A 26,028-nucleotide genomic window follows, 5' to 3' on the forward strand; every position below is an offset into this window, starting at 1 on the left:
CTCGTGTACCTCAAGTTGGCCTCTAACTTACTGTGTGGCCAACGATGGCCTTGATCTTCAAGTCCTCCTGCCTCAGAGCTTTCTGAGTACTAGGATTGTAGGTTTATGCCCTATTTATTACAAATTAATTTCTTTCAACATTCTTTGTGTGGTGTATAATTTCCCAAGTTTCACGGGCAGCTGTGGTTTTACTGCTTTGGATTTGGGATGGTCATGTATAGCTCTTTTGTTCCCAACCACCATTTGCTCAGTTTTCTTCTATTTGGGGGGCTATTGTATCCTAGGGAGACACATTAGATAAGTCTGAAGCTGAACCTGGAGAAGAATGGAGTTAGAGAGGGAGTCACAGAGTAGGAAGAGACTCCCTGCCTCCTTTGCACGACACACACACACACACACACACACACACACACACACACACACACACACACACGGTGGGGGGTTATGCTCAGCTGTACACGTACACAAGGCAAATTTTGCATGTATACACACTGAGGAAATAGGGGATTAGAAGCAGATTCATAGGTCCACAGACTCAGGTAGACACAAAGTTAAGCCCCAGAAACAGGGATGCTAACAAGAGAAAGAGGCCCGAGAACAGGGCAAAGAAAAGAAAAAAGTCAGAGAAAAGAAAAACAGACAAGAGCAGAGGGCAAAACTGAGAACAGGAAGGTCAAACTCTTAGGACCCTGGAATCCAAGTGCCCTCCCCAAGGTTGAAAGGGCGAGAGAGCCCCTGGGAAGCAGAGCTGATGAATGGAATCAACAGGGCTTCATTGCTCTCCTTTGTAGTATTCAAGACCTGCTGACGGGCCAGAGGCTGTGCCACTCAGAATCTCACAATGACACTGTCCTCGCAGCACTGAACCAGCAAAGGAGTGATGGTATTCTCTGCGACGTGACCCTGATCGCCGAGGAACAGAAATTCCATGCTCACAAGGCAGTCCTAGCGGCCTGCAGTGACTATTTCCGGGTAAGTAAAGGTGGATGTGTTTGTCGTAGGATGTCAATACGCAGAGGACAGCAGTGTTTCCTGACCTTTCCCAGGCCCTGAGCCAATTACATGGTTGTCTGCAGAGGTGTAAGTGTTGAGAAGCTGTTTCTTTCTGGACAGACTTATGTCTGGCGCCAGTTGGGACTGGCCTGGGTGCCTGCAGTGCGAAGCAGACATCTCCTTGCATCTGACTAATGCACTTGGCATTTTGTTATCACTGAATGATGTGATGGTGACATGTGTGGCATATGAAGATATGGCTCTTTTTTGTTGTTGTTGTTGTTGTTAGAACTTAGAATTTGGTCTCCAGCTGTGAGTGATGTTCGGTGATACAACTTTAGTGGATGAGGTCTTCTATATCTATATTTCATTTACTCTTCACATAAACAGCTTGTACAAATGCATGCACATGCTCTTAAAGATTATCATTTTTACATAAAAGGAAACTGAATCTCAGAGACTAAGTAATTAGAATGCAGAATGTAAATAAATAATAAACATGGTTCTTAACTCGCGTATCTGGAAGTGAAATCCACGTCTGACTTTTGTTTTTTAATTTTAGAAACTTACTATTTTGGGGCTGAGGAGATATCTCCATGATTAAAGTGCAACCATACAAGTAGGAATACTGGATGGAATTCAGATCCCGGAAACCCATGCAACTGCTGAATAGTGGCCTGCCTGTAATTCCAACCTTAGAAGGCAGAGTCAAAGATTCCAGAGCAAGCTGGTTAGTGAGACTAGTCATTTCTAGCGGCTCTGATGTGATTGACAGACCTTACCTAAGTGAATAAGGTGGAAGAGAAGTTGAAGAAGATTCCTGACATTGTCAGGCCTCCACACCCATGTGCCCTTATACATGCAAGCATATGTACCTGCCACACACACACACACACACACACACACACACACACACACACACTCACTCACAAACACACAAATAGAAAAAAGATATTACTACTGTGTGTGTCCATATGCATACATGTGTGTGCATGATATGTGTGGGAGTACATACCAAGGTGTGTGTGTGTGAATGTCAGATGACAACTTTGTAGAGCTGATTCTCTCCTTCTGTCCACTTTTAGGTGGGTTCTGGAGGTCAAATTCAGGTTGCCAGACTTGTACAGCAAAGTCCTTTACCTGTTGGGCATTTTGTTGCCCCTCCTCCATCTCCGTTCTCCTCCTCTTCTGTTTAAGTTGGCATGTATTCAATGTTCATGTATCCATCAAGGAAGTCTTTTCGAATATATCATATGTTTCACCATCTTCCTCTCCCTCCCATCCCTTAGTTCTCCTTCTCCTTCACCCCTCCCAATGGTCTCCTTTCTTTTCTATCGTGTGTATGATGTTATGCATCTATGAAGAATTCTAGGACCTACAAATAAGAGGAAACAGAGTACTTGTTTCTCTGCATCCAGCTTATTTTGCTTAATATGATAATCTCCAGTGTGATTATTCATTTTCTAGCAAATAAGATAATTTCATTCTTTCTTACGGCTGAATAAAACTCCATTGTGTGTACACACAGTATTTTCTTTGTTTATTTGTCCACTGAGAGAGATCATGGCTGGTTCTATGACTTGGCTGTTGTGACTAGTGCAGCAATATGTGTAGGTATCTCTGTGGTATGTTTCCTTAGGGTATATGTCCAGAAGTTGTGTAGCTGACTCATATCCTATTTCTACATTTTTGAGGAGCACCGTGCTGATTGCCACAGTGGGTAGCCTAGTTTGCATCCCCACCAGCACTATGCAAGGATTGCCTTTCTCCCACATCATTGCCAGCTATTGTTTTTATTTTAGACAGAGTCTCCTTATGTGGTCCTGACTGTCCTGGAACTCACTATGTACACCAGGCTGGTCTTGAACTCACAGAGATCCTATCTCCTGAGTGCTGGGGATTAAAGGCATTCACCACTAAATCCCACCCTTATTTGATTTCTTAATGACTGAGATGAGATGAAATCTCAAGGTGATTTTAATTTGCACAAGCATTTCTATGTTGATTGGCCATTTTGTAACTCCCCTTTTGAAAATGAACTATTCAATTCATTAGCTCATTTATCTATTGTGTTTTTCATATTTTTGAGTCCTATATATATTCTAGATATTAACTTTCTGTCTGATGCATAGCTAGCAAAGATTTTCTCTCGATCTGTAGGCTTTTTCACCGAGCTTTTTCCTTTGTATACAGAAGCTTTGCAATTGCATGAAATCTTATTTTCTTGGTAATTTTCTGAGCAATTGGTGTCCTTTTCAGAAATGTGATAACTGTGTCATAGAGTGTTTCCTCTGTTTTCTTCTGTCTCAGAGTTTCAGGCCTTTGGGTCTTTTGGGTTGAGTTTTGCACAGGGTAAGGGATAGGGATAGTTTCATTCTTCCATATAAGGACATCCAATTCTCCCAGAATCATTTACTGAAGAGCTGTTTTCTGCAGCGTATACTTAGGCAATTTTGTCAAAAGCCAGGTAGCTGTAGCTGTGTGTGTTTACTGATGGGAACTTCTTCATGTTAAGTGTCAACTTGACAGACTCTAGAATCCCCTGGGGGTGGGTCTCTGGACATGCCTATGGGAGAAGAGTCACCTTAATTGTGAGAATGACCATTTCCTGGGTGGAGGACTTTGTATAAGATGGAGACAGCAAGCTGAGCACTAGAGCAGCACTCAGTGCTCTCTCCTTCAGATAGTGACCAGCTGCATCAAGCTTCTGCTGCCCTGAGCTACCCACCATGATACACTGTCCCATGAATGGGGAGCTAAATAGACCTCTTTTCTTGTAAATTTCCTTCGTAAGAATATTTTATCAGGGCAATAGGAAAAGAAGCTAAGTCCTCTCTGTTCTAGTCCACTGATCTGCGTGTTTGTTTTTGAGGCAATGTCATGCTTTTTTTGTTACAATAGTTTTTCAGTGTACTTTAATCGGGGCTTCTGCTACCTCTGCTACTTCTAGTATTGTTCTTTTTTTTTTTTTTTTTTTTTTTTTTGGTTTTTCGAGACAGGGTTTCTCTGTGTAGCTTTGCGCCTTTCCTGGTACTCGCTTTGGAGACCAGGCTGGCCTCGAACTCACAGAGATCCGCCTGGCTCTGCCTCCCGAGTGCTGGGATTAAAGGCGTGCGCCACCACCGCCCGGCCTAGTATTGTTCTTTTTACTCAAGATTGTTGGCTGTCTGGGGTCATTTGTGCTCTGTCTGACCTTCGGTATGTTTCTATCTATTCTGTGAAAAATGTCATTGGCATTCTAATGGAGATTTTGTTGAATCTGTAGATCACATTTAATAATATTGCTATTTTTGTAATATTAATCCTGCTAATCCATGAACATCAGTGATCATTCCACCTTTATTTTCTTTCAAATTTAGAATTCTTTTTTATTCTTCTTTCATATATTACATCCTGGCCACAGTTTGCCTTCCCTCCACTCCTCCTAGTACCCCCCATCTCCCCTTTTCCCCATCCACCCCTCCCTTCAGGAAAAGAGCAGGCCTCCCAGGGATATCAACTAAACATGGCATAACAAGTTGCAATAAAACTAGGCATAAGCCCTCATATCAAGGCTGGATGAGGCAACCCAGTAGGAGGAAAAGAGTCCTAAAAGCAGGCAAAAGAGTCAGAGACACCCCTGCTCCCAGTCTTAGGAATCCCGCAAAAACCCCAAGCTAAACAACCACAACATACATGCAGAGGACCTGGTGCAGACCCATGCAGGCTCTGTGATCACCACCTCAGCCTCTGTGAGCCCCTGTGAGCCCTGCTTAGTTGATTCTGTGGGCTGTGTTCTCCTGACCATCTTTTCCTCTTATTCTTCAATTTCTTTCTTCAGTGCTTAAAATTTTTTCACTGTAGGGAGTTTCTCAATTCCTTGGTTAGGTTTATTCCTAGGTCATTTATTTATTTATAAAGCACTTGTGAGTGGGGATGCTTTTCTGGTTTCTCAGCTGCATGTTGGTCATTGACATATAGAAAAGCTACTGATTTTTGTACCCCATTAATTTTCTGAAAGAATTCATCAGCTCTAAGAATTTTCTAGTAGAGCTTAGGTCCCTTGTTTATGAACAGTTATTGTCTACTATTACAAAAATAGGGATAATTTCACTTTTGCCTTTCCATTTATATTATTTATTTATTTATTCATTCTTTCATTCATTCATTCAGCTGTTTGTTTATTCATTTAGCTAAGACTTCAAGGACTGTATTGAGGAAAAATGTGAAAAGAGTGGACACCAATGTCTCATTCTTGATTTTACTGGAAATGCGTTGACTTGTTTAACTCTGTTTAGTGTGAGGTTGGTTACAGAGGTTTTTTTGTGTATGTAACATTTATTATATTACTAGATGTTTATTCTATTGCTAGTTCCTCTAAGACTTTCATTGCCAAGGGATATTTATCAAGGGACTTTATCAAAGGCCTTTTTCTATATCTATTATGATGATCATGTGATTTCCGTCCTCAAGTGTACTTACGTGCTGTATTTCACTTACTGATTTTCATGTTAAATTATCCTTGCATGGAGTTAAGTCCACTGATCATGGTGAATGATGTTTTTGATGTGTAATTGAATTTAATTTACAAATATTTTGTTGAGAATTTATGCATCTGTGTTCATTGAGGAGACTGGTCTATAATTTTCTCTTTCTTTTTTTCCGTTTCCTTTTCCAGTTTTGGTGTGCGTATAAAACTAGGATAAAAATGAGTTTGGCAGCATTAGTTCCTTTATGTTTCATAGAACAGTTTGAGAAACTTTGGTAGACTTCAGCTGGGCATCCATCTGGCCTGAGTTTTATTGTTTTTGTTTTTGTTTTTAGTTGAGAGATGTTTACTAGTTCTTTAGTCTTTGTGCCGGTTATTATTTTGTCAACTTAACACAAACTAGAGTCACCTGGGGAAGGGAAACCTCCACTGAGAAATTGTTTCTATCAGAGTGGCCTGTACACACCTGTGTAGCTAGAGTTTTCCTGCCTGGCCCACAGTCAGGACAAATCTCTCTCACCTGCCAGTCCCACAGCCCCTCAGACCCGACCAAGTAAACACAGAGACTTACATTGGTTACAAACTGTATGGCCATGGCAGGCTTCTTGCTAACTGTTCTTACAGCTCAAATTAATCCATTTCCATTAATCTATACCTTGCCACATGGCTCGTGGCTTACCGGCATCTTCACATGCTGTTTGTCATCATGGCGGCTGGCAGTGTCTCTCTGACTCGGCTTCCACTTCCCAGCTTTATTCTCCTCCTTGTCCCGCCTACACTTCCTGCCTAGCCAATGGCCAATCAGTGTTTTATTTATTGACTAATTAGAAACACATTTGACATACAGAACATCCCACAGCACTTCCCCTTTTCTTTTTCTTTTTTCTTTCTTTTTTCAAAAAGGAAGGTTTTAACCTTAACAAAGTAAAATTACATATAATTTGGGAATTTGGGCGTAGCTTCTCTTACTACTTCCTGCTGGAGGGGGATGCTGTATCTTATGGGGACACAAAGAAAATTTTAGGATCATGGAATAGTCCGTGAGGCTGTATCGTCTGAGCCAATTGCCTTGAAACCATTCTGGATGTTGGATCATCTGGGCCATTGGAGACCTTTCAGGGGGTCTTGACTGGTCAAACCTGATGTATCTTAATCTGGAACAAATCCATAGCCTCTGGCTTTCTGTGGGAACAAAAGCAGAGTCTCCTTTCCAAAGCAACATATCCTTATATCCAAATTTTGAAGTCAAGGTATCTTTAAAATATACATATTGGTTTAACTCAACAGCTTTTACAATCAAATGTTTTTCTGCAGTTAAAAATCCCAAAGACAACACAATCCAGATTCTCTGTGTAATATTCATCTTTATGTGGCTTATTTTTTATATTAATTTTACTGTCTCTTTAAAGACTTTATTTTTTAAAACTATGTATTTGTTTATATAACTGTATATATCACCTTTTTTGTCTCTTTCAAGCCTACATATATTTTACACAATTGTAAACTATTACATCTGAATCTGTCTTATTGTGAATCTGTTGCTTTAAACTGCAGCAGCTGTGGCTGCTGGCTCTGCCCACCTCAGCTTCCCAACATGGCGGTGGTACTTTACCACCAGCTCTGGGAGCTATCGTGGGTCTATGCTTTTAGCCAAGCAGCGTGTAGCCCAGAAACCTCTTTTTTTGTTTTGTACTAGCAAAGTCTAAATCCACCACACAGCTTAATGTGCCACTTGCAGAGGCCTCATTCCCGCCATACTGCAGGTCAAGCGCACACGCCAGGAACCCACCAGTAGCTCAAACCTGCAGCTGCCACTCATTTGAGAGAGACAATTAGGAACTGTTTTTAGCTCCATTTTAGAATCTTTTTTCTCAGTTTTTAGGTGGAAACTCTTGCCACCATGTTGGACGCCATTTGTAGCTAGAGTTTTCCTGCCTGGCCCACAGTCAGGACAAATCTCTATCACCTGCCAGTCCCACAGCTGCTCAAACCCGACCAAGTAAACACAGAGACTTATATTGGTTACAAACTGTATGGCCTTGGCAGGCTTCTTGCTAACTGTTCTTACAGCTTAAATTAATCCATCTCCATTAATCTATACCTTGCCACATGGCTCGTGGCTTACCGGCATCTTCACATGCTGTTTGTCATCGTGGCAGCTGGCAGTGTCTCTCTGACTCAGCCTGTATGTTCTGTATGTCAGATGTGTTGCTAATTAGTCAATAAATAAAACCCTGATTGGCCATTGGCTAGGCAGGAAGTGTAGGCGGGATAAGGAGGAGAATAAAGCTGGGAAGTGGAAGCTGGGAAGTTTCAGTTGCAGGCTCACTCACCTTTTGATGGGTCAGAATATATATAAATGTATGTATATAACAACAATTAATTTAAAAGAGGCCATGAATTTGAAAGAGAGCAAGGAGAGTATGTGGGAGGGTTTGAAGGGAAGAAAAGGAGATGAAAAAATGTTGTAATTATAATCTCAAAAAAATAAAAGAATATAAAAAATTCCTTTTCAAAAATCTTTAAATACATACAGAAACCAACAGAGGTCTTCAGGCCAGCTGATGATTGGTTTAGATATTTCTAATAATCCTGTTTTTCCCATATAAGATATAGTATCAATTACGCTCAGTTGCCAACTAACAGTGATATAGAGTTGTTGAAGGCAGGCTGTGGAGATGGCTCCATGGGTAAAGTGCTTCCAATATAATCAGGAAGACATGAAGATCAGAGTTTGGATCCACAACACCGGTGTAAAAGCCAGGTGGGTAACAGCCCCTGTAATCCTAGTACAGGGCAGGCTGAGACAAAGAATCCCCTGACTACCTCCCATACCACTAGAAGAGAAATTCTTTCCTCCAGGTTTGTAGGCAAACCTTCTTTTTGCTCCAAACTGTGATACTTCCAAGGCTGTTTGCTATCAAAGCACCCCGGAAGGAGATTTAGATGAAGAATGGTCATTCTTTGTCCTGGTCAATTTTTTGTCAACTTGACAAAAGCTAGACTCATTTGGGAAGTGAAACCTCAATTGAGAAAATGCCATCATCAGATTGCCTGTAGGCACATCTATAGGACATTTTCCTGATTAATGGTAGATGTGGAAAGGTTCAGTCTATTGATGGTTGTGCCACCCCTGGGCAGATGGTCCTGGGTGGAATATGAAAGCAGGCTGAGCAAGCCATGGGAAGCAAGTCAGTATGCAGTGTTCCTTCATACCTGTGCTTCAGTTCCTGCCCTCAGTTCCTACCCTGGCTTCTCTCAGTGATGGACTATAAACTAAACTTCCTTCTTCCAAGTTGGGTTTGGTCACATCTGTTGTTGTTGTTGTTGTTTTGCTTTGTTGTTTGTTTTTTCACAGCAATAGAGAACAAACTAGAACATTGTTTCATTCAGAGTATATACAGAATTTTAGGGACTCCTGAAGAACTGCCTTGCACAACTACTTACCCTAATTAGAATTGTTTGTTTGCTCTTGTATCTTACGTTGTACATTGGAATAGCTAGATACAGTGGCTTGCTGTTCTTGTTAACTTCTCTTTCTCTTACAGCAATATAATGTTGTCTCATCCTTTTTAAGTGTTCAGTAAATAGTTTATTAAATGAATGAACAAATGTTCCCCAATTTTCATAGAAATGCATGTATAATTCAATTCTTAAGCTCCTAAATACTAAATGTATATATACTAAACATGTTTTATTCATGCATTTTTCCTTCTGATAGAATTCTGTGAAGTTAAGTAAATACTTTGAAATAAACTAGACATTATGCTCTACTCTCTTGTATCTAGTACACGATTCTGAAACTAAAATACGTCTTGTTCTGACTCAGAAAATATGAGACTACCAGAGTCAGCAGGCACACACTTTGGTGTGAACGGTTCCTTGATATGGGCCTGAGAAGGAACAACAGATTTTCTTGCTTGAAACATGAATAATGAATGTCCAGTTGAGCACAAAGTGCTTTGACTTCCTATCATCGTTAACATTTTAAAAGGAAGTATGAAAACATTATTGAGTCAAGAAAGAATGACTTTAAAAAAAAAAAACTTAAAAATTAGGTTTCATTCCAGTGGTGTAGGCACAGCATGGTATTTGTCAAATATCTAACTAAATTACAGCAGGAATTCTTCTAGAAGAGGGCAAAGCAGCAATGGGAAGATGAAATGGATGAGCTGAGGAGACGGTCTGAGTTCTGTCTGCAGCATGGACTGTACAGTTGTTTTCCACAGTGCTTAGCAAATAGAAGGTTCTACTTCATTTAATAGTTGCTGGGTTCCTCCTCTTCACCCACTGTGCTGTGAATAAACATGGGCAGATCATTTTCCTTCTGTGGGTCTGTGTTTTTCATCAGTCAGCTGATGACCTCAAGCACAGGCCTCAGGATGGCTTGGTGCAGAGATTCAGCGACATGGAGAAAACACAGCGTGTAGGATCTCATTCTCAGCATAGTTTCAATAAACATTAGCTATTTTGCTTCTTGGATTGGCTAGTAGTGCCTGGCCATGCTACACCTGGGTGTTCATGGGAAGAAGGGTTGGCTCTTTTGGGGGATATATGGCTCAGTTGCTTGCAGGCTCACTCACCTTTTGATGGGTCAGAATAGCTTGGTTTCATTCTTTTCCATCTTTGCATTTTCTGAGTCTGAAACCCCCTTCCTCGTTGTGTAGAAAACTTCAGTAGCCATCTGACTTTTCTCCTTCTCTGGCTATTGCTTTCCAAACCTTTGTGCAACTGTGCAGTGACTGGGCATTCCCCGCTCAGGTGGTAGGGTCAGCCTTCACACATTCTCTGTACCATCCGCAGCCCCTCCCTTCTCCCATCTGTTCATTCAGTGCTGTCATAGCACTGTTCTCCAAGCACATTCTATTTTACCTCACGGCTTTGCACTTCTCAGCATTGGACCTGTAACCCCTTTCCTCTCAGTTTACTCCTCTTCCAAGGTTTATAACAACTAACATGGCTGATGTCTCTCCTGAAGCTGAAGCTCTTTTACTCTCCTCTGCCATGTTACTAAATTCATAAAGTCTCCTATTCTTCAAAAGAATTTTAAAATTTAGCTTGTTTCCTTCAAGGAATTGAAGATTATATACACTTGATCAGGAACACCTTGGAGAAGGACTGTGACCAGCCAGTGTAGTGAAGTCCATAGAGGTATTGTTGAATATGTCTGAGTTGGGAAATACGGAATCAGAGATAACGAGAGGAGTCATTCAGAGGCCTTGTGATCCTGATGAGTGTGTGTGCATGTGTGTATGCATGTGTGTGTGTGCGCGTGCATAGATGCATGCATGTATGCATGATGTATGGAATGGGTGAGCATAAGGCAGCTGTTAATCACCTCCCTCAGAAGTCCCTCTGACTCAGAGACCTCACAGGTCAGGTCATGAGATCCTGTGTGGGCAATCCTGGGTAACAGGCCACTTTGTAGGTTATGGAACATCTGTGGGTTCTGGATACTGTTTAAATTTGCTATTTTTATCTTAATATTCATATCTTAATATCTATATCTTAAATATTCATATTCACAAACACCTACACTTTCTGGCCAAGAAGGCTGATGTCTTGACTTCCTAACATAACTCCAAGTATGTGTTGGTTAAATGATTCAAATAGGATATTGTAGAAAGTTAAATATTTGAACATCTTTTTTTTTCCATTTGAGTCTGAATATACCGTATAATTTTCAGGTTTGAGAGAAGAGCAAAAACCTATGACATTGGAAAAAGGGTCTTTGTTCCACGTGTTCTTGTAATCATGTTCCCCACTCATTATTGGAGTAAATGGCACAAATGATTACTAAATGAGAATAAAATGCATGATTAAAATATTTCAATTCATTAAACATTTGTCATAAGCCTGTTATTTTCTAGACAGTGAATTCATAGTCTGTTGGAAGACACAGACAGGTGGACAGATAACTGCAATATAGGATAATCAATACCAGGGTTTGCATTTGTTTTATCTCATGTTCCTTCAGGTATTCCCAGTCAGTTACAGCAATAATAAATTTGACTGCCATGGGTGAGCATTTGCTGTGCTCCACACATGTATTCTCAAAGATTTATGTAGATCAATGTATTTCATTGATATGTTGTCTGTATCAATGGGTACTAATATCCTCTTCATTCAGAAATAAAGAAAGAGGTGTTCAAGTGTCAGTAATGCCTACTAGGAGCTTAAAAAGTGGGTGGGATGATGGTTGCCTGAACTTGGGGAGGCGCATATGACTAGAGAGGTAAAAATCACTCTAAAAGCCTGGTTAGGAGGAGGTGGACTCAACAGGTCCTTCCTTATGGGTGGGGAGGGGGAGGATAAACTTTAGAGTAAGATGGAAGGCCTGAAGTATCTGAATAGTAGGAATAAGGAAAGTTCATGCTGTCTGCAGGCCTGAGCTCTGGTGGAAACTGGGAAAAGAGTGACCATAATCATTTTTAAAGGAAGCTGTGCCTTTGGAAGAGCAACAGAGGAAGGCTTTTTGTATAAAGATGTTTCTTTAAGTCTTCTGGTAGGGGTGGAGCCAAGGTTATATTCTCTACTCTAATGTTTGCATCCCCAGAACCCACTGCAGTGCCAAAGGCATCATAGGTCCTACATCTTCATTTTCCCTGTTACAATCTGATTGAAACAGTTCCTAGCTGTGTTGAGCCTGTTGGCACTCACCAATATCCTCCTAAGAACTTCCTTCCACTCAGATATATGTATTTATATCATAAATCTATATGTGCAAATAGATTTATATAAACAATTATGTGTGTATATGCATTTAGACATGCAGTCTATTTCATATATTCATTTGTCTTACCTCCTAAGACAGGGTCCATTGAAGACTTGATGCTAATAGTAGCACTCACAGAAGTGGGGAATGGTCATTGCAGAATCTGTACTGCTTGCTATTCAGTCATCACAAATCATGTGCAGACAGATAATGTTTACTATACTAAGGATAAAAGAGAATATAGCCATAGGCAGTTATTTTGCATCCGGCCCCCAAGCTGGATGCCTTCCGTCCTTATCCCTGGTCTGTTCCTCTAACTCCATCAATTCTGTGAATTTTCAACGTACTTGTAGTACATTACCTTTTAGTTTAAAAATAAAATTAGTAAGAACAAATGGCCTTATAAACTGTCAGATGCTACATGAACATTAAAGATCAGTCAGTCATCTGTTTTTGCTCTTCATTCAGTCAACCACACCACAGCTTTCTTATAGCCACATTCTGAGCAGTAACTGGAGTTGGTGGAGTAGTATCTAGCTGCTCATTTGTGCTGCAGAAGTATCCCACGTTCTGATTAGGACAGGTTTGAAAAGGTAAATTTTAACTGAGTATAACTTACTTCTTGGATCTTCCTTTTAGAAAAAAACAAAATAAGAAAGACAATAGTGCCGGGCGGTGGTGGCGCACGCCTTTAATCCCAGCACTCGGGAGGCAGAGCCAGGCGGATCTCTGTGAGTTCGAGGCCAGCCTGGACTACCGAGTGAGTTCCAGGAAAGGCGCAAAGCTATACAGAGAAACCCTGTCTCGAAAAACCAAAAAAAAAAAAAAAAAAAAAAAAGAAAGACAATAGTAAACGACCCAGTCCTGTTTTGACTACTTTGTGAATATGTAAGTATCTCCTGTTGTTTTAAATAGCAAAGCATTAGTCTGTAGCTATTTAAGTGTGCATAAATGTCACTGAAATTAAATCTTAAACACTCAGTGTTTTACATAGTCATTTCTTCAGTAGCCTGCTCTATGATTCATTATCTTGCTGGAGGCCAAACAAGCACTCCTGAATCTTCTGTTTATGGAGTATGTGCTGCTACAGCAGTATTTTAATGCTTATGTGCTTATTCTGTGTTTATTCTTTCATTTCTCTGAAAGTTGACTTCATGTATTGTTCACAAATTCATCTAGATAGTAGTCTTATATTATAAACTATGCATTGTTTGGTAAACTGGTCATGATTTCCCATCAAATGGTTTGTAGGGAGCAGATGAAATTCTGAGTGAGGTCCTAAGGGAATGTGTATTTTGACATGGGCATTCCATTTTTAGAAATAGTTTTGAAGTTCATTGTTAGATAGCGTATGGTAGTACTAAAATTTCTATTGAAAATATTTTTGTCATTTTGTAGATATCAAATGAGATTTTCAAGAAATTTTTCCCTTCTGATAATTCCTGACAGTGTTATTGTTGGAAACCCACATTGTTTTTTTTTTCTTTTCATTCCCCTCATTTGAATATATTCTCTAGCATTTTACATAATTATCTAAACACAGAACTACCAAGATATCCTTCATTAGACAAATAAGGATCCTGTGTTCCATCCATACTGTGGAATGTTAGTCAGTGATTAAAAAAAAAAAAAAGAATGAGTTATGAAGCTGTGAAGTCATAGATGACACTTGAGTTCATATTAAGTGAAAGAAGCCAGGCTGAAGACTGTTCTGTACAATCCCAAACATATGACATTTGGAAAAGGAAAACTGTTGGAAAATGGAAAAAAAGAATGGTTATCAAGAACCTGAGGATGATAGTAGTAAACAGATGGACCTCAGAGGATAAATGTACATTACCAAGAACTTACATTGAACTGTAATGTAAGCTTTGTACCTTAGTAATGGCTTCCTAATAATTGGTTTGCTGTTTTCATGGAATGTAAACTTCCAGTGAAGGCTCTAGTTTTTTTATACATTGAGTGAATGGTTTGCTTGTTAAGAATGAAACATATCTAATAGGTTTTCTGCCCCCGCCCCCAATAATAGGTTTCTTTGCCTATGCAGGAAGCCAGATCAAGCCAAAATGAAAAAGTATAACAACAGGTTTATTTGAGCAAGTGAGAAAGGCAACTCCTGGGCAGGTTCTCCAGTCCCAGAGATGGAGGCAGGAGAAGCTGTGTCCAGAAACGAAAGCAAGGAGACTTTATAGGTTATAGGTGAGGGGTGATGATGTGTCCACCAGAAGCTGGGATTGTGCCCAAGTATGATCAACAGCTGAGCACTTTAGGTGAAGACATGGGCGGCTGGCAACATCCAGGTAGGAAGCTGCAATAACCGCCAAGAATGAGGAACTGGGCTTTTTGGCACTTTTCCTTTGTTCAGAGACTCTGAGTGGGCGCAGTTTCCACTGCACGGGTTGGTAGTTTGAATGTAATTGACCCCCATAGGGAATGACACTATTAGGAGGTATGACTTTGTTGGAGTAGGTATGACCTTGTTAGAGGAAGTGTGTCATTGTGAGGGCAGGCTTTGAGATCTCTTTTGCTTAAGCTTCACTCAATGTGACACTTAGTCTACTTCCTGTTGCCTGCAAGATGTAGGACTCTCAGCTACTACTTCAGCACCATGTCTGACTGTGTGCAGTCATGCTCCCCACCATGATGATAATGGACTGACTGTCTGAAACTGTAAATGAGCCATGTCAATTAAATGTTTTCCTTTATAAGAGTTGCCATGGTCATGGTGTCTTTTCACAGCAATAGAAACCCTAGTTAAGATAGAAGTTGGTACCAGGGTCTGGGTTATTATTGTGAAAACCTGGCCATGTTTTTGTTTGGCATAATATGGACTTTGGGAGTTTGGGTTAGGAAAGCAGTGGAATGCTTTAAGTGCTGCTTAATGGGTCTTAATAGTAGGAGTATGGGAAATAGTGGTGCTGAAGGTGATTTGATAATCTGTGGGGATCAAGATTATTTAGAGGAGCAAAATATTAATATGAGGCCTAGAGATTGTTCTCATGTTATTTTGGTGAAGAAAGTAGCTGCTTTTTGCCCTTGTCTGAAGAGTCTGCCTGAGGTTAAAGTGAAGAGTTTTGGATTAATTCTGTTGGCAGAAGAAATCTCAGAACAACCTAGTATAGACTCTATTGTGTGGTTATTAATGCTAACTCTAATGAAGATTTATGTTGAAAAGGAGCTAGCTGAACAAGAAAAGATACAAGATGTAGAACAATTTGAGGCGAAAAGGAGGACCAGGAAGTGGAATGGAGCTAAATCCTGTGTTCAAGGAGATGCTTATCTGTTTAGATTAAGACATGGAATAAAGGGAATGTTACCTCTGGGCAAGATCCCACCCAGCTGAATTTCCAACTGGTAAAAGGAATTAAAGGCAAGCTAAGAGCCAAGTCTGGTGGTACACACCTTTAATCCCAGCACTGGGAAGACAGAGATTAGTGGATCACTGAGTTTGAGGCCAGCTTAGTCTATAGATCCAGTTTCAGGACAGCCTAGCTCAGGCAGTGAAGGATAGAAAGCTGGTGAAGATGTAACAGAATGAGGGAGCCAGTTCCAGCCCCAGCCAGCAGCACACCTTGGCAGCTTTGGCCACATGGTTCTGTTTAGAGTAAAGGATAGAAGGAACAGGTTTTGGAAACTTTCTCCACAACTAAGGAAAGCCACTGAGGCCAGGCATATGTCAGGTGTGTCTCTGATTGGAGGCCTAGAGAGGTCTTGCATGAAGCTATGAAGTTGAAGCCTGGATTGTCTTAGAGACCCCCAAGATGTTACAGATGTCAGAGCTATGAGATACCAGCTGAGGAAAGCTGCTAACAAGTTCAGTTTATTCAGGAAGAGGCAATCCTTAGAAACCCCCAACCCTGGGTGAAGGTCTGATGAATATGCATCTGCTGGGGTGACACGGCTGTCTCTCCTTGGCCCAGGTCATCTCCAGATCATTTCTCAGCTGCTGTTACTAAGGCCATTAGGCAGACCCAGATTGACCCTTAGAAAGTATCTTATTACTGGTTTGGGGCGGCTGGCCCTCAGGCCTGTTAGGGATGAGTCATCCCACATATCTGTGGGGCGTTTACCACCACCCCCACAGTTCCCCAGAGTTTTCTTGAGTGTGAGCAGCAGGAAATATTAGATAGAAGGATTTATTGAGGAGAATCTTGCGGAGATAAACAGATAGAAAATAAAGGATAGCCTTGAGAGGTTCTGGAACCTTTTCCAACGGGCCCCGACTGTCTCTGCCCCAGGGTTTTTATAGAGACGCCAAGGGGTGGAGCAAAAGACCTCCCCCCAGCACAGCCAAGTGCAGACCATCCCAGACACCTGCATTCAGGCCTGTGGTCTAATCATCCTCTATGCGGACCTGCTGGGTAAAGCCACAAGGAACCCGAAAAGGGCTCCCACACATATCCACTCTTTTTTATTATTTTATGGGACATGCTCAGTGGGAGCTAGGGTGTATTGCCCTAACCTTGTTGACCCCACCTCAGGAGAGCTCAGCATAATGAGCTGTGCCTAGCTTAGGTTGGCTTGCCAAACAAGCTCTTACCCATCTTTGAAGAGCATCAATCCTGGAGAGCTGTCTTTTATCTCAGTGAGCCATGTGTGTATTACCTCTCTTGGAGGACTTTGTTCTAGGTGTCTGAGAGCCAATAAAACCTGTAGTGTCACCTTTGTGGCCGCCTTCTGTTGGTTAATCTGATGTAGAAGACATTTGCACAAGAGAAGGATTAGTCAAAAATTCAGTCTCAAGGACATGGGTGGGACCCTAGTCATATTTATTGTGCCAGTCAAAGTCTTTCTGGTGATGCATTAGCGACCTTGTAGGGGGTGAGGCAATTGCTTGATATCTAGGTTGCATGCCAGTGATGACATGACCTTTACTAATGCTGCCGTAGCAGAGCAAATCATACATTACCCCTCTGAAGCTTCTTTTTTGGCCAATGTCTCTTGGTCTATTGCCAGACACACATCTCTGGAGGGTATCCATATTGGCGTGGTGGTATTCTGGGGCAAAATGCAAGCATACCCGCGCCCCTGGGTTGAAAGGAGAGCAGGGGGTTGCCATTGAAGAGTGATGGAATCACTCCAGTGCACCAAGGGCAATGGTGTCTCCCAAGGTAGGTAAGCCCTTGTCATCAAAGCTGAGAAAGTTAATGTGAAAAAGAACTTTCACCAGGGCCAGGTTGGGATCTCTCTTGGCTTCTGAGGAAATTAATTTTTTCAAGAGCTCTTTAAGGGTTCTATTAGTTCTCTCTACAATGGTCTGTCCCTGTGGGTTATATGGAATTCCTGTGGTATGGGACATTTTCCATGAGCTCAAAAAATCATTAAACTGCTGTGATACATAAGCAGGGCTATTGTCAGTCTTAATGGCCCAAGGGAATCCCATGACTAGCATTGTTGACTTGAGTGCCTTAATAACATTATCAGCCTTCTCTCCAGGCAAGGCCAGGGCCTACACAAAGCCCAAGCAGGTATCTACTATTACATGTACATATCTTAAACTGCCAAAGGGTGCATAATGGGTAACATCCATTTGCCATATAATGTTGGTCAATAAGCCATGGGGATTTATCCCTTCTCTTTGGGGGGGGCCCTAAAGGGGTAGGTGGCAAACAGGTAGCACAGGCCTTAGATAGATGTTTGCATTAACAAATTGCCAATTGAGGGAGCAATTTGTGTAGAATCTGTGGTGATAAATGAAATTGCTGGTGTAGTGCTCTAGCTTGTTCTAATAAATCTACAGCTGCTGTTAAAATGATGGTATTAGTTATCTCAGTCCCCTTGGCCAGGATTCCTGGTAGTTTGGAATGCGACTGAATATGTGATAAATACCAGGGCTTATTTCTTTGATTCAATACATCTTGTATTAAGAGCATTGTATTGGCTATTAGATTTAGAGCATCTTTAACCCTTGAGAATGCCAACACTCTTGTTGCCTGTACAGCATACTGACTATCAGAAAATATGTTAACAGGCTCATTTTGACACTCCATTAGGATTTTGAAAAATGCCAATAATTCTCCCAGCTGTACAGAACTAGGATTTGGAATAACATATGTTTTGTCTTCTCCCTTTTTCTGAATCAATATTCCATATTTATTCTTGTTGGCATTTGGGAAGGCTATGGTTGCTTGAGGAATGGGCTTAGACGATGGTACTGAGTGAATGAGTGTCTCTATTGGGAGCATCAGAAGCTCTGCTAGTATTTTACTTTTTGGCAAATGGTTGTTAATTGTTCTAGTAAACCCAATAACGATCTCTTGAAAGGAGATGGAATCTGTCCAGAGAGCCTGTGTATTTTTTAAAGAAAATGGGAAAATTAACTTATCAGGTTCTCTTCCATAAGTCCTTAGAGCTAGAATTCATGCCTTTAGTCCCATTTTAAATGTCTGATCAAATTTAGAGGTAACTTTATGTAAATATAAGTGTACCTGACGAATCCACATTAATGGACCAGCCTGCCAGAGTGCCCCCAGGAATCCTCCAGGTGTCCACAGGGTTATAACTAACAAGGGCAACTCAGGCTTATGGCACCGCAGGCTGGCAGTGGATAGTATAGTAAGAGCCTTTTCTAGACATTTTTTTGACCCAGTAATGAGCTTGACATTCTGTGAGGGGCATGTATAGCCCTCTACAAGCTAGAACAGTTTCCTCATTTCCTGTTCTGGAATAGGTAGGAAGGATTTAAGCCAACTTATTGTCCTACATAATTGTTGTAGTTCTGAAAGGGAGTATTTGTGTTTTATATCTAATTTGAAGGACAGAGGAGAACATCTTTAGCAATAACAAAGCCCCAGAACAAAAAAGGAGGTACTGTTTGGATCTTATCTGGTGCCACAATTAACTTTAAGGAAGCCAAGTCTTGTATCATTGATTTAATAATTGGTTGTAAATAAGCCAAATCAGGGTGTGCCAATAGCAAATCATCCACATAATGTACTAGCACAATAAATATCCTTAGGGACATTAACTAGAGCCTGAGCAACATGTGATTGACATATCGAGGGGCTGTTTTTCATTCCCTATGGGAGAACTATCCATTATGCAAGTTTGTCTCCCAGACTGTAAAGGCAAAGTGACTCCTATCTTGCGTGCTAAGGGAATCTGGAAAAAGCAGTCCTTGATGTCTAATATCGTGATATAATGGGAAGGAGAAATTGTGCTGGGGTGCAGGAGGCCTGGCTGCACCAAGCCCATTTTTTTCCTTCTGGTCATTGACTGCATGGAGGTCTTGTAATAGATGATGCTTTCCTGACTTTTTTGGAATAATGATTATTATGCCTGCTGGTGGACGGTTCTTTATGTCCAGCATGTAACTGTTCTTCCACCAGCTGTTTTAATATTGATAATTTAGCCTCAATAATAGACCACTGTTCTACCCATACATCTTGGTTAGAAAGCCAATTGATTGGAATAGGATCTGGTAGTTTAGTAACACTGGACTTTGGGGGGACAGTGGCCCTTAGAGTTGGGGTGCTGCTTCAGGTCTCAGCCAGTAAGGCCCATTTTTTCATGGACAACAATATCATCAAAGAAGGACCTCTTTGTAAGGATAGCCCCCATATCCTCCAAGATATCCCTGCTTCACAAGTTTCTAGGCACAGTAGAGATGATAGGGTGAATGGCTCCTCGATTGCCATCAAGGTCCTTCCAATGGACTAGGCGAGTGGTTACCTTGGAATCTTTTTGACCCCCAACTCCACTAATTGGAGGGCCAGGTTTAAATTTCCACTGTGGGAAACAGAGTGCTTCTGCCTCAGTTAAAATGGTGGCATCCACACCCATATACACCAACCCTTTAACAGGCTGCCCATTGAGTCATCATAGGAGAGTGAAGGAAGATGGGCAGTGTCCAAAAGATCTTTGGGTTTGCAGAGCCTCTTCTTACTTGTGGGACTGAGGAGCGCCCCACCTGGAGTTTAAGGAACCTTGGCCTCCTCCAGTTGGGAGTGGCAGTCGTGGACCCAATAGAACCCTTTATTACATTTTGGGCATCTAGTCTTAGGCTTAGCCTGGGGGCAGTCCTTCCTAAGATGACCAGGTCTGCCACATACCCAGAATGTTCTATCAGTGGGGGTGGCTTGAGTCTCTTCCCTATTCTGTCTATCAGCAAGGAGGGTATTAAGGGAGGCTGTGAGCACAGCAATCAGGCTGCTGTTGGGATCAAGATCTCTAGTAGCTATTACCCATCTATGAATATCCTCATTGTGAATGGCAGCTACTGCATTGTGGGTGGGGGTATTAAGCCCTTCCCATGTCAATTGTTTAATCAGCATCTCCTGAGTAGGATCAGGATCCACCCTCTGCTCCACTGCTCCATTAACTCATGCAAGGGAGTTGCAAAACAACTCTCCTGGCTGCTGGATGAGGTTAGGAAAGTATGCAGATGGGTTGTGAGGAGTGCAAGACTTAAGTTCCTTGAAGGCTAGTTCTGAGACGTGTTGGAAATAAATGTGTTTGTCCAATTTGGGCTTGTGTGGTAGGGTTAACATATGGTCCTTGGCCCGTGAGCATCTCAAGAGAAGCAGTGGTGTTGTGCTGTATATTAAAATGAGCCTGAGACTTGGTTTGGTCATCATAGGCAGCTCGCCAGCTAAGGAAGACTGCAGGCTCCAACACAGCCTTCATCAAATGGTACCAGTCATAGTAAGTCTGTAAATGCATTGCCCATTGCCATAGGACTTGCTCACAATACAGTGAGTCAGGACCTGATTCATTTGCGGTCTTTCAGACCAAAGATAGATCTACAAGAGGGGTAGTTATCTATGGCTGGTTGGGTGCACTGGGGCCCACATTAACTGGAAACGCCTTGGTGGGCATGTGCAGCACCATAGGTGGAATAGACTGGGAGGTATGCAGAGCTGCTGGCTCAGTGGGCAGACATCCAGGCAAATCACTCTATGGATACTGCAGTTGCAGGGAGGTATCTGCTCAAGGCATGGGGGAGGGGCTGCCAGTGTAGGCTTGTGTGCTGCCTCAATCATTTCCTCTCTCTTTCCATTCTTTTCCTTTAATTTATACCTATTCTCATTAGTCTTCTTGTCAACAGAGGCAGAGGAAATATCAGTCATTGATGGAATGAAGGTGATAGATAACTTGGTGTTACACTGTTCCTGGCATTGCTTATTGTGGGCCTTAATGACCTCCTCAGTAGAGGAAGACTTTAGGGCAGCGATTATAGCCAAGAAAATGGGCATAAAAAACAATTGGAAGGTTACTCCCAAGGCCACTTCCCTTTTTCTGGCCAGGAACAGAACTTTCATCCAAAGATCAGATTCCCACATGTTCTCTGAAGAGATCCATGGAGCAAGCACCACAGCCTCCATCCAAAACCTTTCTAGTTCTGATGTTGTATCCCAGAGCCCCTGGCTGATTAGGAGGGACTTGAGGGCTCCAACAGGGGCCTCTTTACGGTGAGGGATGAAATTTCCCATAGCAGTAGAAGGTGTGATAAAAAGCAAAGACTGTGACTCCATTTTCTGAAGGTCTAGCCCCTATATAGAAATGCCAGGTGAGCCTGAACAAAAGTATATGTCTACCGTACAGACAGACTCACAAGCAAGACAAACAACAAGAATAAGAAAGTGGGCATCTCAATGCTTACCTACCAAAGGGACTGAAAGCACACAATGTAGAGGGGCCTACTCACCAAAATACACCACTCAAGGGGTGAACAACCAGTGCCGTGCCTGAGGACAGGGAGACAAGAAAGTCCCTGTTTGGGTGCCAGATGTGGCAAGGTCCTGTACTATTCCCTTTGGGGGAGGAGGCAAGTAGGCACAGAGTCAATGACACAGACTCTGGGAAAATGTTGAAACAAGCTCAGTTTATTCAGGAAGAGGCAAGCCATATATACCCTCCCCTCTGCCCTGGGGGGAGGTCTGATGAATATGAATCTGCTGGTGTGACATGGCTGCCTCTCATTGGTCCAGGTCATCTCCAGATCATGTCTCAGTTGTTGTTGCTAAGGCCCTTAGGCAGACCCAGGTTGGATCTCAGAAAGTATCTTATTACTGGTTTGGGCCAGCTGGTCCTTAGGCCTGTTATGAATGAGTCATCCCACAATCTGTTGGATGTGGAGTTAGTGAAAACCTTTTCCCATTCTGTAGGCTTCCATTTTTTCCTTTGGACAGTGTCCTTTGCCTTTCAGAAGCTTTTCAGTTTCATGAGGTCCCATTTATTAATTGTTGATCACAGTGCCGGCCCTATAGGTGTTTTGTTCGGGAAGTTGTCTCCTGTGTCAGTGTATTCAAGAGTGTTCCTCCACTTTCTCTTCTTTCAGGTTCAGTGTATCTGGTTTTTACATTGAGGTCTTTGATCCACTTGATCTTGAGTTTTGTACAGGGTGATAGATATCCTGACTTTAGTGGAATTGCTTTTAGTTTCTCTCCATTTAATTCAATGTTGGATATAGGCTTGCTGTAAATTGCCTTCATATGTTTAGGTATGTCCCTTGTATCCCTGATCTCTCCAAGACTTTTATCATGAAGGGTTGTTGATTTTTATCAAAGGCTTTTTCAGTATCTAAAGAGATGATCATGTGGTTTTCTTTCTTTCAGTTTATTTATATAGTGGATTATACTGATAGATTTTTGTATGGTGAACCATCCTGCATCCCTGGATTGAAGCCCTCTTGATTATGGTAGATGATCTTTTTGATGTGTTCTGGGATTATGTTTGTAAGTATTTTTCTGAGTATTTTTCCATCTAAGTTCATAAGAGAAATTTCCATCTAAGTTCATCCAAACTTTGTAAGTTTGGATATTAGGGTGACTGTGCCCTAATAAAATGAATGTGGCAATGTTTCTTCTGTTTTTATTTTGTGGAATAATTTGAGGAGTTAGTGGCATTAACTTCTCTTTGAAAGTCTGGTAGAATTCTGTGCTAAAAGTGTCTGGCCCTGTTTTTCTTTTTGTTTTATTTTTGCTTTGTTTTTTTTGGGGGGGTGGTGGAGGGGGGAGACCTTTAATGACTGCTTCTATTTCCTTAGGGGTTATAGATAGGTCTATATAAATTGTTTATATTTTCTTGATTTAACTTCCTTAGGAATATCTATTGAGAAAAGTGGCCATTTCTTTTAGATGTCTAATTTTGTAGAGTATAGGTTTTTAAAGTATTATGACCTAATGATTTTTTGGATTTCCTTTGTGTCTGTTGTTATGTATCCCTTTTCATTTCTGATTTTGTTAATTTGCATATTCTCTCTCTATCTTTTGCATAGGTTGGATAAATGTTTGTCTCTCTTGTTGATTTTCCAAAAGAGCCAATTGGATGTTTCATTGATTTTTTGTATTGTTCTCTTTGTTTCTATTTTATTGAGTTTGATTATTTCTTGCCATCTACTCTTCTTGAGTGTGCTTACTTCTTTTTGTTTTAGAGCTTTCATGTGTGTTGTTAATTTGCTGGTATGAAATCTCTTCAATTTTTTTTATGTAGTTACTTGGTGGTATGAACTTTCCTCTTAGCAACATTTTCATTGTGTCCCATAAGTTGGAGTATGTTGTGCATTAATTTTCATTGAATTCTAAAAGTTTTTACTTTCTTTAGTTATTTCTGTCTTGGCCCAGTGGTCATTCATTAGAGAGTTATTCACTTTCCATGAGTTTGTAGGTTTTAATCTGTGGTGGTCTAATAGAATGGGGGAGCTTATTCTATTTTTCATGTATCTTTTAAGACTTGTTTTTTAACCGAGTATGTGGTCAAAATTGGAGTAATTTCTGTTAGGTGCTGAGAAGAATGTATATTCTTTCATGTTAAGCTGAAATGTTCTGTAGATATCTGTTAGGTCCATTTGGTTTATAATGTTTGTTAGCTCTGGTATTTCTCTGTTTATGTTTTTGTTTGTTTGTTTGGTGGTGTTTTTTTTTTTTTAAGATGACCTGTCCATTAGTGAAATGGGGGTACTTAAATCTCCCACTGTCAATGTGTGAGGGTCAATATGTGATTTAAGGTCTAATTATGCTTCTTTTACAAACATGGGTGCTTTTGTGTTTTGGGCATAATGTCATCTTGGTGGACTTTTCCTTTGAAGAGTATGAAGTGTCCTTCCCTGTCTCTTTTGATTAACTTTGGTTTATAGTCTATTTGTTAGATATGAGAATGGCTACACCAGCATGCTTCTTAGGTCAATTTGCTTGGAAAATCTTTCCCAACCCTTTATTCTGAGGTAATGTCTACCTTTGATGTTGAGGGTTGTTTCTTCTGTGCAGCAGAAGGACAGATCCTGTTTTGCATCCATTCTGTTAGTCTATGTTTTTTAATTGGGGCATTTAATGATCAATGATTGTTAATTCCTGTTATTTTGTTATTGGTAGTGGTACTGTGTGTGTGTGTGTGTGTGTGTGTGTGTGTGTGTGTGTGTGTTCCTTCTTTTGATCTTGCTAGTATGGGAATATTTATTTACTGTGTTTCCATGGGTATAGTTAATTTCCTTTGGTTAAAGTCTTTCTTCTATTTCCTTCCGTTGGGCTGGATTTGTGGATTGATATTATGTAAATTTGACTTTACTGTGGAATATCTAATTTCATCATCTATGGTGACTGGATATTTTGCTGGGTGGAGTAGTCTGGCTGGTATCTGCGGTCTCTTAGAGTCTGCAGGACTTCTGTCCAGGCCCTTCTGGCTTTTAGAATCTGTATTAGGTGTAATTCTAATAGGTCTGCCTTCATATGTTACTTGCTCTTTTTCCCCTGCAGCTTTTAATATTCTTTCTTTGTTCTGTGTGTTTAGTGTTTTGAATATTATGTGGTAAATGGGCTTTTCCTTTCTGGTCCAATCTATTTGGCATTCTGTAAGCTTCTTGTACCTTTATAGGTATCTTCTTTAGATTAGGAAACTTTTCTTCTGTGATTTTGTTGAAAATATTTTCTGGTCCTTTGAGTTGGGATTCTTCTCCTTCTATTCCTTTTATTCTTAATTTTGATATTTTCAAATTTCCCAGATTTTCTGTATGTTTTATGTCTGGGTTTTTAGATTTAACATTTTCTTTGATGTTTCTATTTCTTCTATCATATCTTCAACTCCTAAGATTCTTTCTTCCATTTCTTGTATTCTGTTGGTGAAGCTTGTCTCTGTAATTACTGTTCATTTATCTAGATTTTTCATTTCCAAAATTCCCTCAATTTGTGTTTTCTTTATTGTTTCTATTTCTATTTTCAGGTCTTGAACAGTTTTCTCAATTTCCTTTAACTGTTTACTTGTTTTCTCTTGGTTTTCTTGGCTTTCTTTAAGAAATGAATTTATTTCTTCCAGTTTTTTGTTTGGTTTCCCCTTGCTTTCTTTAAGGGATTTATCCACTTTCTCTTTAAGGACTTCTATCATCTTCATAAAATTGCCTTTAAGGTCTTCATCTTGTGTTTCAGCTTTGTTGTAATATTCATGGCTGACTGTAGGAGGATAGTTGGTATCTGGTGATGACATATTGCCCTGGCTATTGTTGATCATATTCTTGCACTGGCATCTAGGCATCTGGGTTTGGGGTGAATACAGGTCTAGGTGCCATTTTCTGAGTTTGTCTTTGATGGATGGGCGTTTTGTTCCTTGGTTTCTGTTTCCTCTCTGGTCTTCTGATCTGGGTGACCTGTGTTTGAGCAGGGCTTTTTTGCCCTAGTTGGGGACTGGACTTTTGGTAGTACGCTGACCTCTTTTGAAGCAAGGGGTCTCTACCTAAGTTAGGGCTTGGGACATAGTGCTAAGGAGGAGAGGAAGGATTGGGGAGAATGTCAGGGGGTAGGAACACTGAGAGAGTGGAGAGGTCCTTGGGAGGGCAGCCTACCAGGAGTTCTGGTGGCCCAGCCTCTGGTCCAGCAGGGAGTCTCCCCCTGAGTTGGGGGCTGGGACCCAGCAATGAGGAGAA

General features: G+C 41.0%; 1 protein-coding gene across 7 annotated transcripts in view; it reads left to right on the forward strand.

Moving 5' to 3' along the window:
- The window catches only part of Klhl32 (kelch like family member 32), a 231,289-nt gene that overhangs the window by 51,926 nt on the left and 153,335 nt on the right, over positions 1 to 26,028 (forward strand). For all 7 annotated transcript variants that reach the window (XM_052715096.1, XM_052715100.1, XM_052715101.1 and 4 more), the window contains exon 3: positions 792 to 972. In XM_052715096.1, coding sequence (XP_052571056.1) covers positions 792 to 972 — 181 coding nt within the window. The remainder of the gene's footprint in view (positions 1 to 791; positions 973 to 26,028) is intronic.

This window comes from Peromyscus californicus, unplaced genomic scaffold, assembly GCF_007827085.1.
Source record: "Peromyscus californicus insignis strain IS unplaced genomic scaffold, ASM782708v3 Scaffold_5__1_contigs__length_169319896, whole genome shotgun sequence".
Classification (NCBI taxonomy): Eukaryota; Metazoa; Chordata; class Mammalia; order Rodentia; family Cricetidae; genus Peromyscus; species Peromyscus californicus.